Consider the following 16,815-nt stretch of genomic DNA (forward strand, 5'->3'; position numbering starts at 1 on the left):
CGGACAAAGAGATTCTTAGCACCTTCTGCTGTATCGCTGTGGTCACAATCGCCGTTCACAGGTACTGCACAGCTTCTGGGGACTGAGGGCCGAGATTTCAGTTCGTTAAGTCATGGGAGGATGTGGCCAATGACTATGCCAGTGTGGCCAGATCCGTTTTTTGGTGAGGGAGTGCTGCTTGTGTCCCTAAAAGACTTCCTAGCATTGTCGAACCATCCTAGTTCTGCTCTTAGGTATCTGCGATGATGTGTACTTCCCGAGCAGGCCTCCTTTCATACGTGCTTGGGTTCGGCACAGAGCGCCAGATGAAAAATAGCGAAAGAGTGAGAGAAATTCCCCACCGATGCCATTGTCACGCACGCCAGCGCTTGTAGGATTCGATTTTTATACTCGCGGTGCTGAACGCGTATGCTGATGTGCTGGTTCACTGATGATATTCTCTGACGTTTGGCCATTGGAAGGCTAAGCTATCGCCATGTTCAAGTGTGTAGCTACGAAAAAATGGACAATTTAGGGGTTAGCTTGCCAAAAGAAAACTAAGATTCTCAGCTTACGTTCAGCTCGGTCGTTTAAAGCTCACATTCAGGGCACAAATAAAGCTCAGCTAACCACAGCACACGCCACAAATAAAATTAGACATTCCCAGTCTATAGACAAAGTTTTATGCAAAGGACCTTAATACGTTGTTTCAGAAAAACGTTTCAAGCTTCATTGGTGAACCCAGAACTACTTTTATCGATCCTCGTGTACAGTTTTTCTGTGTTTGAGGAAGGAGTTAACGGCTTGAACTTCGTGCAAAAAATTACCCGCAAAGTCTTCACAACGGTGTCATTCGCGTAACACTGAAATACCAACTCAACGTGCAAATTAAAAATTACAAGCTGCAGTAATATTCCCATTCACACTGCATTTCTAGGTGACACGGCCACAAGAACGAAGTGGTTATGCTTTCTTTGAGTTAAACCAGCATGTCCACTTGCAACTTACGATCGCGCAATCTGTTTTGGAGATGCAGAACAGCAAGGGATACCTCACTGACCAGTGGTTTTAGTACCTGGCTGATCGAGAACAGCCTGCTGTAGCTATTAAGCTAGTTATATAAAAAAAGTTGAGGACGTGAGATATTCTGTGTATAGCGTATGCCATTATTTCCGGTTCAAAACTTATACCGAATATGATATTTATGCGGCTGTTACTGGTTAGTAGAGAAAAGCAAAGTTTTAAGGATCATTGCATTGCATTGGGGCACGACACCGTTTCGACGATGGTTCGCTCACCCGTGCTGTTATTCCAGGCCTTTCTGCTATGGACCTCCCGTCCTTGGCCGCATGGATCGGAGCTCGCCGCTCCCGGTCACCAATTTCGGCCCTGGAATGCATCCCAGCTCCCGCCGCCAACGTTGGATGCAGCTGTGTCTTGCGTCTGGCAACGGGGATACGTCACCGCTGCTGTCGTCACCGGAGGAGCGGAATATAAGGAGCACTCAGCGGCCATCCACCTTGGGCACGACACCGTTTCGACGATGGTTCGCTCACCCGTGCTGTTATTCCAGGCCTTTCTGCTATGGACCTCCCGTCCTTGGCCGCATGGATCGGAGCTCGCCGCTCCCGGTCACCAATTTCGGCCCTGGAATGCATCCCAGCTCCCGCCGCCAACGTTGGATGCAGCTGTGTCTTGCGTCTGGCAACGGGGATACGTCACCGCTGCTGTCGTCACCGGAGGAGCGGAATATAAGGAGCACTCAGCGGCCATCCACCTTGGGCACGACACCGTTTCGACGATGGTTCGCTCACCCGTGCTGTTATTCCAGGCCTTTCTGCTATGGACCTCCCGTCCTTGGCCGCATGGATCGGAGCTCGCCGCTCCCGGTCACCAATTTCGGCCCTGGAATGCATCCCAGCTCCCGCCGCCAACGTTGGATGCAGCTGTGTCTTGCGTCTGGCAACGGGGATACGTCACCGCTGCTGTCGTCACCGGAGGAGCGGAATATAAGGAGCACTCAGCGGCCATCCACCTTGGGCACGACACCGTTTCGACGATGGTTCGCTCACCCGTGCTGTTATTCCAGGTTAGTTACCGGAACTCTGCTGCTTGCGTAAAGAGTAGCAATCGTTGTTTGTTAGCGGTGTCGTGCCCACCAGAGTTGTTTGATGTGAAAAAGCATGTAACTTTTTTTTGTATCATTTGCCATCTGTTCTGTCAAATATGCTCTTGATGCTATCGGGGGACGTGGAAGCCAACCCCGGTCCGATGAGCAAAGCGGAGGCAGAGGCTTTTGATTCCGCGTTAGCAGCAATACGCAAGCTGGAAACTGGGCTTGGGGCTGTACTCGCTGACCTAAAGATCGTCAAGGATAACCAGGAGGTTACAAGAAACGAAATTAAGGCACTAACAACGCAAATTGCTGCGCTCGGACCAAACGCTTCTTCGTCAAGTGCTACCGCTGCCCCTCCAAGTGACAATGCTTTAAAAACTATCGCTACCCAGCTTCAAACGATAACATCTAGGTGTGACGATGCTGAGAATCGCATGCGAAGGTCTAACTTGATGTTTTTTGGAATTGAGGATGACGAAAAAGAAGATTGGGCGGCCTCTGAGAAAAAAATAACCACTTTTTGTTCTCAAAAGCTTCAAATTCCTACAACGTGCGCTCAATTCGAACGTGTACATAGATTAGGCAAGTTCACGACAGAAAAAAACCGGCCAATAATTGCGAAATTCACCTCATTCAAAGACAAGAATAACATACTGGGTGCAGCTCACAAACTAAAAAACACAGATTTCGCTATCGGTGAAGACTTTTCCTTTTCTACTCGGTTAGCTAGAAGGAAATTAGTATCGTTTGCCCGAGATTTAGACAAACCTTTCAAGCTGACTGTTGACAAACTGCACATTGATAAAAAAACGTACTTCTACGACAATGAAACAGACACCGTCGTCCTATGTAAAAGATAGCTAGAAGGGGCCACGCGCCCTCAAGTTGCTAATCGGCCTCTGTCACCTCGCTCAGGTTCGTCACTATCAATTGCTTTTACCAATATTCGGAGCCTACTGCATAAACGTAACCAAGTCTGTTCCTTCTTAGACGATACTAATGCCGACATCCTTGCCCTAACAGAGACGTGGCTGAATCCTGACATAAATGATAGCGAAATTCTCCCTGATAACAAAACATATAACATATATCGTAATGATAGGACTAACAAAAGAGGTGGTGGCGTTTTGCTAGCGGTTAAGAAAACCATTTCTTCATACCTTGTGTCGTTTGACTCTGCCGTCGAAATCATATGGGTTGCTTGTTTAATGGGTGCCACTAAAATACTAATAGGTGTTTGCTACCGCCCTCCTAATTCTCCGTTTTCCTTTCTCAATGACTTGCGCACGAGTGTGGCTACGGCTACCCAGTTATGTGCTGCCGATGAAACGTATCTCTTGGGCGATTTCAATTTCCCGGACATTGACTGGGTTCATCTATCATCGTCCTGTCGCGATTCTTTAGAACTAATCAATATTACTTTAGATTTCAATCTCTTCCAAGTAGTTAATGAACCCACCCGAGGATCCCACATTTTAGATTTAGTATTTACAAGTGCTCCTGAAAGCGTTGACTCTGTCTTGAATAGAGATGGTTTCAGTGATCATAACATGCTCATTATAACACTTAACTTACTATTACCACCTCCCGGATTCAATGTAAAAAAAATTTACGACTATAACAAGGCGAATTACAATGAAATGAACAAAGAGCTGGAGATATTCTATACTACAGAACTAATGCCCTCCTTTGAAAGTCGCTCGATTGATACTAACTGGTCGCTTTTTCGAAATAAAATATCTACTTTGGTTAACAAATACGTGCCACTCATATCCATCTCAAATGATAGAGCTAACCCATGGTTCAGTAGATCTCTTCATGCACAAAGAAACAAGAAGAAACGCTTATACAAAAGCGCCCGAGGCTCGGGTACCAAGGAGGCCTGGCAGAAGTACAAAGAGTGTCTGCAAAATTACTCGTTGGCCATATCTACTGCTAAAAATAAATACTTCTCAAATGACCTACCTTCTATCCTAAAAACTAACCCCAGAAAATTTTGGCAAGAAATATCCCCCCCGCGCGATACTAACAAGATTGTATTACACGATGATGAGCACATTCCCATTCCTGAAAGTGACTGCCCCATAGTATTTAACACATTTTTTTCATCAGTATTCACTAGAGAAGATTATTCCAGCGTTCCTTGTTTTGATGACCTAGACTGTCCATACATGCAACCAATTTCCATAACTGCCGAAGGAATTGAATGTCTTATAAATAACCTTAAACTATCTACCTCCGCAGGAGTTGATAATATTAATTCGAAAATACTAAAAAATACCAAGTCTATTTCAAGTAAGATTTTGTACCACATCTTCTTGCAGTCCTTATCATCCGGACAGTTGCCGAGCGACTGGAAAACGGCTAAAATTGTGCCAATACATAAATCTGGGAATAAAAATTCACCCGACAACTACCGTCCTATTTCACTAACGTGCATATGTTGCAAATTGCTTGAACATATTATCGCTTCTAACATTTACTCTCACCTCGAAACCAATAACTTTTTCTTTGATAACCAGCACGGCTTCAGAAAAGGGTTTTCTTGTGACACGCAGTTATTTGAATTTACCACTGACTTGCACAATAACATGGACAATAACTTGCAAACTGACTGTATTTTTCTTGATTTTTCTAAAGCTTTTGATCGTGTCGCCCATTGTCGTTTAATCGCTAAATTGTCCGCCCTTCGACTAGATTCTTTAACATTATCTTGGCTTCGTAACTTTCTTTTTATGCGGGAACAGTTCACAGTAGTAAATGATTATACGTCGCCGCTGTCCCCAGTCACTTCGGGTGTGCCTCAAGGCAGCGTTCTCGGTCCCCTACTCTTCTTAATATTTATTAATGATTTGCCTTCACGCGTCACATCTTGCATGCGCCTTTTTGCTGACGACTGCATAATTTACCGGAAAATAAATGACCCCACTGACCACGTAACGCTTCAAAAAGACCTAAACCTTATCTGCGATTGGTGTAACACATGGCAAATGTCTTTAAACTTAACTAAATGCCAGAAAATATCCTTTAGCCGAAAACACAATAACTCTAACTTTTCGTATTTCCTGAACAACCATTTAGTTTCTGAGGCACTAACATATAAATACCTAGGCGTGCTCCTAACGGCAAATCTTTCATGGTCCACCCACATTAACGCCATATGTGCTAAAGCCTCACGATCATTAGGATACTTACGCCGAAATTTGCATGCTTCTCCGTCTAACATTCGTCAACTAGCCTATAAAACATTTGTATTACCACAACTAGAATTCACGTCCTCAGTTTGGTCCCCCTATCAAAATTATTTAGTTGACAAACTAGAAGCCGTACAAAATCGCGCAGCCCGGTTTATATCCAAATCATATGACTTCAGTTCAAGCATAACAAAAATAAAACATAATCTTTCACTAGAACCATTGCATATCCGACGGCAAATCGCGCTTCTATGCATTTTCCACAAATACATTAATCGTCCCAGACCCTCCCCATTATCCACTGTAACCCCTCTTTCCACATCACGCAGATTATTTAATCAACGCAGCTTCACCAGAATCTACGGCACCACAAACTCTTTCAATTCATCTGCTCTCCCACGTGCCATCCGGTTGTGGAACGATCTGCCTGATAATATCGTATCGCTGACTAACCCAGAAACATTCCGTCATCAGCTGCACAAGCATTTTTACATGTGAAACCACCAAACAGGAACGCTGGCAATCCTTTCTGTTAGCACCATGATGTTTTCCTTTTTCTTTCTATTTTTTTGGCGGTTGCGGCTACCACACTAGATGTTATTATTGCTTGTTCTTATTGTCTTGCCACTCTTGCTAGCTGTTATCATGTTCTTTTTTTCTTGTTTCACTGACGTGTTGCTGTATTATATATCTAGTTTTTGTATAATTTCTCTTGTTATTTTTTGTCTATCTGCTGTTTTTGCCCCCCTTACCCAATGCCCCCCGGCCCTGTAAGGTATTTTGAATAAATAAGAACCTGCAGTTCGAGAAGCACGCGGAAAAGACAGAACTGCGCGGTAACAAAAATGTCTATGTGACAGCACTGTAGTGAGTAACTTCGCATTAACAAGTGTGGAAACATGCCCAGCAATTTTCGGTGCGACTTCTCATTCTGCTTACCTTGAGTGAGAGCCAATACGACATGATAGTCCTTCATAAAAATTGGCTCCCGCAGCTCAGTCAGGTAACCTTTGTACTTTCTGTAATTCCTGCAAAGACATCAGTCGGAAAATGGCTACGTCGACTACTAAACACGAGCAGTTGGCCCGTTTATGCACTAAAGCGACATATATGCTTTTACCGAAGAAGATAGGCAACGTGTACCCGCGGTTGATCTCACCGGCCATCCTTTCTTGCGGTGTGTCTTGTGATAGTATAATCGTAGTCAGATTCTGCGTCAAGGTCTGCCGTAACTTCATCCATCTCACAGGAGATGGTAGAATCTACGTCCGGGGTTATCATATACGTCCAAACAGTGATGTTTTGTTCGTTGTAAAACTGAAAATTGAAATGCAAAGGGGGCATTATTTATTATTATATATTTGCTTATATTTTATGTTTGCATGTAACTACGGCTTTTCGACTAGCTAAGAACCTGAAGAACATGTTGTCGTTCAAATAGACCAGAGTTACATTTCTTTTGTGAAGGCAGTAATTTTTGTCGACTACTTGAATAAATATCGTTTACACGTTCTAAAAAATGGGTAAAACAGAGTTGCTGAAACTTTGTTTTAATAAGAGGCAGCTAAACGAATTTAAGGTGAAAGCTAAATATTCCTAAACTTTCTAAAACTGAGCTACACATAGAACTTCACAATTTAACTCTGTCTGGTTCAAATTCTCTATCACGTAACAAATGCCAATAAAGGTTTGATTGTCCCGTTCCCGGCTATATCATAAAACTTACAAAACAGGCCCACCAAAACATATTTTACGTTTTTATTCACCCCAATAAATCTACTACAGGTTAACTGTCACAGAGACTGCGAGAATAAGGGAATATTTACAGTGTGTTCGTTTCAGATACAATCACATCATCTTTACCTGATTTTAAAGCATCATGGCCCCTTCCCAGCGTGTCGTGTCGCTTGTATGTTGCTCAAGTTTACAAAAAGGTACAAAAAGTGCTGGGTTTAGCACTTCCTTCTTTTTTGGGAGAAATACCAGTGTAAACAATTTTACACTCAAGCCTCTAAATGTGCTTCTATTGTGTAATGTGATGTGCATAGACCCAATTTTTATGTTCAAAGGACTGCAAATGTATAAAAGCGCGTTTTTACACTCGAGGCATGCTGGATGTTTTCTATTGTAAGCCATACTGCTGAATACAACATTCCCAAGTTAATTATTCACAAGAATTTTCTTAGCATCGCCCTCGCTATTATGCAGAAACCACATCATTGACAGTGTTATTAGATCCATTACGTCAGCATATTCCTAAACTGTCGATAATGACTGTATTCTGGGTACGAGGTGACTCTCGATTGCCGGAAATGAGTTGGATAAAGAAATGGGCGCTGCTGCTGCACATGTAAACAGGGTGTAACTAACAACTCTGCCATACACTGACCTGAAGCCACACATTCGAAAAACTTTCTGAAAATAACTTCGGGAAACTTCGCGAGCACATTGGTCCTAACAGAGAGATAACAAATTAGCTCGTATGAATTACCACTTGAAATGATACACAACGAGCTCGCACACCAAAACCACAAAGAAAAGTTGTGTTAGATGGGTTCCAGATAGGCCAAGCTCATGTCACACACTCCCGTCTGCACACTGTACCTCCGACACTCCCATGTATCAGCTTCGAAGATGCTTATTCTTACTTGGCATCCTAATTCAAAGCAAGTCACTCTGCACAACACCACACAAACACTTCTGTGAACTCCACAGATAACACTTTATAATACACCATTATGCTGCCAGGAGACGGTCCAATGTATTCTGTAAAGCATTTTTTTACGCTTTTGAAAGCGATGAACTGCTTACACCTCCATTTATAGTATGAATCACCCGGAACTGGCCCTGTATATTAGGTATCTTCATAGCCCTGCAATTCAGTCACTTATACCATTGCAGCTAGATTGTAGTAGCCACATTTATACCCCTTTAATTATACTCGGCTCTCCTTGCTTCGCTAGATTTGAGCCATAAAAAACCATTATCAAGACAATTCCCAGGCACGACTCCAGGGAGAAGTAGCGGCTTCGACCTCACAATCAGAGAAAAAGCAGAAATGCTTTAAGCAACTAGCCTTCACTCATAAATTCTTGATGAGGGGAACAAGGTGGTTTACAAAAACAAGCAACACTCATTTAGGCACTTAACATGAGTGTGATATCGCACCGCCTGAGGCACCATAAACTTACTCACATCGATGAAACAGAACAAAACCACCAGAACAGCATTTTTACGAGCCCCACAAGCTACGTAATTTCGCGGTCACCAGAAAGTACCTCAAAGTGGGCATTTATAACAACTTTGAAGAAATGGTCGGAGCGAAAGTCTAGCAAAAGAACTGCTGGGAAAGACATAATTGGGGGCACCACCGTATGAATGACAGGCATGGTCTGAAGAATAAACTGGTGTGCACCATGCTGGGCCCTAACGAATCCAGCGACTCCCCATAAAAGTATTGACCAAAATTTACACAAAGACTTGCGAAGAATGCCGAATAAAATTCCTTTGCGAAATGTTCCCAAACCGCAAAAAACAGAGTATAAGGAGACGTTGTGGTAGGAGGCAGCATGATTAGATGACTATCATGGCAGTACCTGTGACTGTATCAACCTTGTACATACGGAACGGTAGATGCCTATCTAGAGCCATGATCTTTTCAAAGTCCATTACGGAATTGCCGAGTAGAAGCGTCAACACCATAAATACCCTCAAAATTTACGTAGACTGCTGCTGGAATATTGCCAATTGCTTGACAGACAAAATTATTTGCTCAACCACAAGAAAGGAAATTCCAACGGTTACACAAAAATCCAGAAAAGGGTTTGGGGCGCAAACACGGCAATTGAACATGAAGCCACAAACTCACATATATTGCTTCTTCCGACCACTGCTACTAGCATCTGCCACTCCTCCCCCCTTCTACCGATAGCTATAGAAAACGCGTCCTCCTGCAACGCTTAGGAGCAGGGTACGTCCCATTGAAATGGCGGTGCCTGAACGAGTAAGCATCGCCGACCCCACTAATTCTAAGCGAGCACTTAAATTTACTACATAGGCGAAAACATCTGGTGGTACACATCAGACATTGCTTTTAAGCTGTGCCAAAAGCAGAAAAACAGACGCACTCTTTCCCACTATATGGCCACATCCAAGGGTAAGCCTTGGAGGGAACAAATAAACATTACCAAATCCACTAAATGAAGTATGAGAAGCAGTTTTGACCATCTGGGTGCTTTAAGATACGCATAAGCTTAAAGAGAGACAAGACAAAGAGCTGGTGCACATGGAGCCGTGGGCTACAGGTTTAACCAATCAGCTCCCTGTCATCTTGTTGCACCCTTCCCGGAATCCCCACTATTTCTTATAAACAAATGTATTTCTTCGTTCTCTGTCTTTTTTTTAGCTCAAAACAAGTAGGTTCAGTCCGGCATCGACCCAACCTGCCGGGCAATATGGTGCGCCTACATCTAAGGACACGAAAGCAGAGATGGCATCTCTATTTCCTGTGCCATGGTGATCAATACACTGCGCCTAGTCTTCTTCCCTTCTACGCACAGTGCTTCGAAAACTTTCACAGTGAATCCCAAAAAATTGTTCTCCAACGTCGTCTCTGCCACAAAGTAACACTATCCCTTCGTGCATCTTGATGCAAAATGTGGCAGACACGTGCCACTTCTTCTGGCTCGTGCATATTTTTGTAGTGATTGGTGTCGTTTTTGCCTGCACGTCGTCGCGATTGCTTTATCTACCCATTTCTCGTATATTTGTGCAGCCAAAAGTAATTAGACGCATAAACGATTCTGCCGGTGAAAAAGATTGCAAGACGATCCATTCTTTGGAGGTGGTTGGGAAGAGAATCTGTATATGCCACCTACCGACTACGACCCGCTTGCGTTAATCACACACTGCAGTTTACTTGTTACACGTTTTTTTATATTTTACTTAATGACGACCTTCAGAACAGCCTGATGATCGGTGTTATACACTCTCACACTTTCTGTTTTCACCGGAGTTATATTTTGCAGCGGTCTATAGGGTTTTCACCCACCCTCCTCATTGCGTGGCACATCCCATCCACGTGATATTTCGCGGGAGGTACAACCACGATTTCCACCCGCCGTGGTGGCTCAGTGGCAAAGGTGTTTTGCTACCGAGCAGAAGGACGCGTTTAGATTCCCGGTCGCGGCGGCCGCTGTTCTGATGGAGGCGAAAACAAAAAAAAAACGGCTTATGTACGAGATTTCAGCGCACGTTAAACATCCTCAGGTTGTCATAATTAATCCCAAATCCTCCACTAGGATTTCCAAACACGATTTCCAACAACATGCTCGGCAGCGCCGGCGCATTGGAGATAACAGAAGAGTAGCGCCCACACCATCGCGTTCGATGATCATGCATGACTTCCTTAACTACAGCTGCTATGTGCCTAGACCGAGAACAGTGCCGTTCGCGCTGCGCACAAATTTCGCCTTACGGGGGTGTCGTATCCTTCCACCAAACTTTGTTGGGTAGGTGTTTGTTCATGTAATGGCCACGAATCGGACAAGTAAATGCTGGAATCCCTCGCGTGGGAGCCTGTATGTAGGGTTTCGGCAGCGGTTGTGCTGCTGACTATGTTTTGAAAGCTCTTGGTGGTGCATTGATGAGTGCACAAGCATTTACGGGCGTGCTCACTAGGCCTGTGCCCATCGTTATGGCATATTGGATGTTTTCGTTGGACTCTCGCTTGAACCAGATAATACTATTGCCTGCTTATAATGTCTCCTGTGCCGTTTTACGTTTGGCGAGTTCTAGTGGTAGCTACAATATGTATATATAGAAAAGGCATGTGGATTACCCCTGCTTGTGGGGTAGGCATCGGAGTTTGCCGTGGTTGGTTGCCTAATTTGTAAGAAGACGGATACTGCAGTGGCAAAAGGGAAATAACAGTTTCCTAGGTTGAGTGCAGGTTGAAACGTTGTGATGATGGCTTTGGAACCTAAAGATCCTATGAAGAGGCAGGACAGATAGCTTGGACCAGAGACCTCGATGTGACTAAATGACTTGCCGGCGATGGGCAGATACGTCGTGATGCCGTCTGCATCGTTCTGAAGGTAATGAAGGAGAGCGCACAATACCAGGATGCAGTTAGCCCATCTAACAGCAAGGTTGTGATACCCAGAATAGAACATGTGTTTGAAGTCGTGAAGCTGAACCGGTTAATGAGCGCCATTATATGCAGGAAAGCGTTTCAGCGGGATAAAAGTCACTTCAGTTTAACCGAAAACCACCCAGCACAGCTTTAAGTAGGAGCAGGGGCAGCTATTTTGGAGGCTCTGATGGATAAGAAAGGGGTGCTAGGCGGCAAAAAAACAGCAGCGCCTTCCTCATATTCAGCGCTGGAGTTTACCCGACATAAAAGTTATTTCAGAATGTAAAGTGAGAGATGACAACATAGCGAATGCCGACTCAAGTAGAAACAGTACCGCCAACAGTTTAGCGAGTCAAAAAAATCGCGCCAATCCACCCCGTGAATGTGGTTGGAAAGCAAAGCTGTAAACGGCACCCATAACAATTACCCATGCGACGTCACTTAAATTCACTCACATCGCTCTAAAAATAGTAAAACCAGATAGAAGTGAAATTCACTTAACCACACCATTTATTACTTCAAAGAGATTTTCTCGGAAAGGTTAAATCAATGCATGATGCATGAACGGTGTCTGGTTGAGTTGTATTGGTGTAGCACAAGAGTGGAAACTTTTTTTATAAAACTAAAGTAAGCTCCAACCCGGTGTTAGACGATCTGACTTCTCCGAGATTTGCGGCAGAGAAGGAGGAGGAGGACGAAGAAATACTTCTGTTCAGCTTTCTGAAGAGCCCAGAGTGCAGCAATGAGGAGTGATTCCTTCTTCTTTGGGGCCCATATGAAGTCCGTGCGGCCTGTCCGCTGAAGCTTGGTAGGTAGAGAGACCCTGGACAGCAGCATCTCCCATTGCTCTTGTTGGGTAGTTGACGGAACGAGAGGAAGGTGCTCAGGGCTAAAGTCGCACACCCCGATTACGGGGCGGAGTGCTCGTACTTCTGAGCAAAATTTTGATTCAGCGTCGTAGCTATTCGGATTCATTAAGTGAAGACGCGTAGGCTGTGCAAAAGAGCCCGGATTGTATGAGCCGTAGGGTGGTTTGTTGTTCTCTGGAAAGGTCAGGGTAAGGCGAAGGCACAGTCTGTCTCAGAAGGCGATAATCCTGGGTTATCTCCATGAAGGTGAAAAGAGGGTAACTGTCCTCGTGAAGCTCCATAGCACGGGAGGTAAAAGCTCAGGCTTGTTGGGTGGGCGTATTTGTTGCCCTCCATTGAAGCGTGAGGGGAGGGGGGGGTCCAGATGAGCTGAATGGAACCGTTTAGGAAGTGGTTTTTTAGCACGCGCAGTGCAGGTCAGGACACATCAACCCGACATCTAATTCCAGTAGGCTTGCTTGGAATCGGTGACTACCCTCCGAACCCCTGGTTGAGTGAGAGCCAAAGTGATGACTGCCTGTTCTGCTGCCGTCATTTCTTGGGTCCTAAACGAGGTACACGCAAGGAAGTTTGTTCTGGAGGTAGCCACGATGATGGCGTATTGCTGCCCTCGATGTTTAGAGGCGTCTGTGTAGATCACTGCATGATCCCCATCGAGGGTGGTGTTTAGCGCTTGAGCCCGTACTTTTCGGTGACCCTCGTCATGTAAGGGGTTCATATTTCTAAGCAAAAGGAGCATCTTTAGTTTTAGTCGCCAAGAGTCTGGGAGTACGTCAAGCGGAGTGACATTCTGTGCTGCCCAGCCAATCTGGTGAAGCATGCTGTTATCCACCGAAGTTCTGAGTCGGACCTTCTGGTTAGAAAGATGGCCTTCTATCAGCTCTTCCACCGTGTTATGGACCCCGTGCTAAGCAGCCTCTGTGTGGATGCACTAATGAGAAGCCCAATGGCCTGCTCGACCGCATTTAAAATCATTATATAAAGGATCTCGATGTCTTCCTTGAAGAGAAGGAGACAGGAGGTTGACGTGACTCTCGAGAGGACAAAAGCTTCAATTAATCGAAAGGTACCGAATTCTTTTAGGCCTCGCTTCTTTGTTGCAAGTCGCCTGATCATGTGTATGATTTGAATTATGCTGTTTTTGAGGCAATGCAAGGAGACGTAATTCTTGGTGTTAGCCTCGAGATGTAGGCCGAGGATCGTGATGCTGGGGCTTGGAGTGATGGCCTGGCCCTCAAGGAGTATTTGAATGTATTCCTTCATTTGGCGTGAGTGCGGACGACAAGAAGCTGTGATTTTGTACGTGAACACTGGAGGCCACCGGCTTTAGCACATTGGCGTACTAGAAGTGAGATGCCGTGCATTGGTGTGACCTTCCTTTAATTGTTGTAACTCTTAGCATATGAGCAACGTGTGCACAGGGACGCTAGACGGGCGTGAGTGGTCGCGTGATGCTTTCACGAGGCATTCAGCCAGAACGCAGGGGGTAAACCCGTAGATGTGCTTGATGAGTGCACCACTTGTCTTCTCCGTCTTCGCGTGGGCTTGTAGCTATATGGGTAAGACAACGGGCTCTCGCTTTGTTAGTCTATTAGTTCCAGGTTCGATTCCCGGCGGGGCCAGCAAAGTCTTTTATTTGTTCGCTGGAGTTTTCTGGTGACACCAACGGTCGCGAAAGAACCCTTGAGGGGTAGAGGTAGAAAGCTTTGCTTTAAAATCTACGGCTGCAGAGTATATTACAAGCAAAAAGCGGCCAATAAACTTAATGTATTTCAGAGGTTCTATACATAATAAAAGGCCGCCGAAAGCGTGTTACGTGGTGTAAGGCTAAAGCATATTCGAAGAACAGAACTAAATCATTACTGTATACTCGAAACTCAACCACTCCTTTCAGCAGCCCCAGCTGTCGTAAGGACATGATAGTGAAAGAGTAACTGAACAGTGAGAGTGGTTTAAGGTGGAGCTGACGTGCTAAATAAACGATAAACAGGGTTGTAGAGTATAAGGAAAGCTGTAAGGGGCAGGTAAGGTTAAAGCGACAACAGCGGTGAACAAGTTCGTGGACAGCAGTTGCCAGTTGTGGACATGCAGCGTAATATTGGAAGAGAACAAAGAAATATAATTTTCTGAGCACAGATATTTAACGAATGAAAGTCAAGCTGAAGCCCTTTTGATCGAGTATATGAACACTGACGTAAAACATTTCGATGAAAAAGTGATCGAGGTGGCTCTCTTGTGCTAGAGCAAGACAAAAAAAGTGTATGTTATTAGTTGACACAAAATGAAGCCTAATGTTCAGATGCCTCGAGAAACCGGTACAAATATTGAAAAATTAACTAGAGTATTTTTGACACCCGAATCGGAGACTTTCCAGGTAACGAAGAATTTAAGCGAAGAGGGACCAGAGAGTTTAGCAAGCGACATCAAACGGATTATATATCACAATGGAAATCTAACCCAAGCAAGTTCATATTTATCTGCAGCTGGACAAATTGAAACAAACATGCTACTATTTAATGCTGTCTCTGTTATTTTGGTTGGCGAGATAAACAAGTATGAAACCGACAGTTCGGCTTACGAGAAAATTGCGGAGTTTGTAATAGTAAAAATGGAGGTATTACACAACAACACTTATAAAAACGAAAGAACAATACCAGAGGGGGTTCGAACATGGACCATAATGAAGCGATACGAAATACAAAAAACGCCAACATAGCACAGAGAAGCAACGAAAACTACTACAAATCTATATACCACTAATATACCTGAAATAATTATCGAGCGAGAAAACCATGTAAGCTAAATATGGCCGACGTGCAAACAAAAGCCAATAAGGGGTCCTATAAATTCCTAAATGCGGAAGCAGATAGGTTGTTCACGAAGATGTAAAACCATATGAAAGCCGAAAACTCGATGAAATGTTTATAAAGTTTTAGTGAAGCTGCTGGATATGAAAGAACTCAGAAAGTGAGCATTCATTGATGCATCTTTAGCACGCGAATAGTGACAGCTGCAGGGAAATTTGGGAAGGTATATATCTGGGAACGGCTGCTGCAATAGAAATGTTTCAGAAATCGCATCAAATCCGCAAAATATGCACTGCTAAAGAGCCGAGCAACACATTCTACCACCAAAGCGAAGTTGGACAAGATGGAAACTCCGATGAAGCTGGTAAAGTTGCGTGTACCAAAAAGTCTAGAAACTCTCTTCAGGGCTCCAGAAAACTCAATACAAAGAAAACAAATTATAAGAATTGATTCCGGAGTGGCGAAAGTTTAATTCATGAAGTTAACGGTGATGAAGACAGTATTGTTTTATAGAGGCCCTTCACAGTAGAGTTTAGGGGGTGCTGATTCACATTGTAGGCAATCATTCATTTATTTTTCAGTTATTTATTTATTTATTTATGTATTTCTTTTTATTTATTTATTTATTTATTTATTTATTTATTTATTTATTTATTTATTTATTTATTTATTTATTTATTTATTTATTTATTCATTTTTTATTTTTATTTATTTGTTTATTTATTTATTTATTTATTTATTTATTTATTAAACATATTTTATTTGCACGCTCAAGGCCAAATTGCAATAAAGAGGGGAATGGTTTACATTGAAAAGACCTGGTACATCGTTAAGAGGAAAAACAAACAAAGTAGAGCGTTAGCCCAATTACAATCAAAATGTCAGCGCCGAAAATTGCTGCAAATGTGTCGTTAAGGGTGGTCGCACATTGATTTATAAAAACTGCGTCACCGAGCGAGTCTTGCAATAAGAAGGGATTTTCTTTCGGGGGATTAATAACAGGCCAGAATTTTTTTTACTTTTGGTTTTTATATGGATGGCAGCACGTTGAACGAAGTTATCTTTGGGGGGCCTGAGGGCTCTCACATAATCACTAGATGTGGTTTCATGAGCGGACCATCGTGACGTTGTTGGTGAAAACGTCGCTGATTAATAAAGACCTTTTTTTCTTGTTAGAGATGCACTTTGTATTGACCTTATTGATTGATTGATTGATTGTAGGGTTTAACGCGCCGACGAAACGCAGGCGATGAGGCGCGCCGTAGTGGGGGGCTCCGGATTAATTTTGACCACCTGGGGATCTTTAACGTGCGCCGAAATCTCGTACACACGGGCGTTTTTGCTTTTCGCTTCCATCAGAAAAGCGGCCGCCGCAGCCGGGAATCGAACCCGGGACCTCGGGCTCAGCAGCGCAACGCCTTAGCCACTGGGCCACCGCGGCGGGTTGTATTGACCTTATACCATGGTGATTGTGCGCTACTAGCAGTCGTGTAGGTTTGGGTATGCTTTGTCGTGAGGTGATAAACTTCGTCATCGAATATATCCTACTTCGTCTGAACAGAACGGTCGTTAAAATCGGTGAGGAAGACGCCACGAAATTCGGACAATTCAGTATTGATAGCATCGAAGTTGGCTGTTCTGTATTCCCAAATCGTTTTTTTTTATTTTGTGCGTTTTGGAAGGCTGATGTTTATGTAAAAGGGGAGCAGTAACTGGT

The 16,815-nt window shown here is 43.9% G+C and overlaps 1 protein-coding gene and 1 non-coding gene across 2 annotated transcripts; one reads left to right on the plus strand and one right to left on the minus strand.

Moving 5' to 3' along the window:
• The first annotated feature begins 1,264 nt into the window (after positions 1-1,264).
• On the plus strand, positions 1,265-2,215 carry LOC144143221 (uncharacterized). Its single transcript, XM_077675007.1, has one exon. It carries the CDS (start codon positions 1,265-1,267, stop codon positions 2,213-2,215), a length of 951 nt encoding a protein of 316 aa, XP_077531133.1.
• A 14,251-nt stretch (positions 2,216-16,466) lies between these two features.
• On the minus strand, positions 16,467-16,539 carry Trnas-gcu (transfer RNA serine (anticodon GCU)). The gene has a single exon. It is a non-coding gene; the product is annotated as a tRNA-Ser (tRNA).
• Positions 16,540-16,815: the final 276 nt, after the last annotated feature.

The sequence above is a fragment of the Haemaphysalis longicornis genome, unplaced genomic scaffold (assembly GCF_048455015.1).
Source record: "Haemaphysalis longicornis isolate Haplotype H1 unplaced genomic scaffold, Haemaphysalis longicornis Haplotype H1 scaffold_6, whole genome shotgun sequence".
Taxonomy (NCBI): Eukaryota; Metazoa; Arthropoda; class Arachnida; order Ixodida; family Ixodidae; genus Haemaphysalis; species Haemaphysalis longicornis.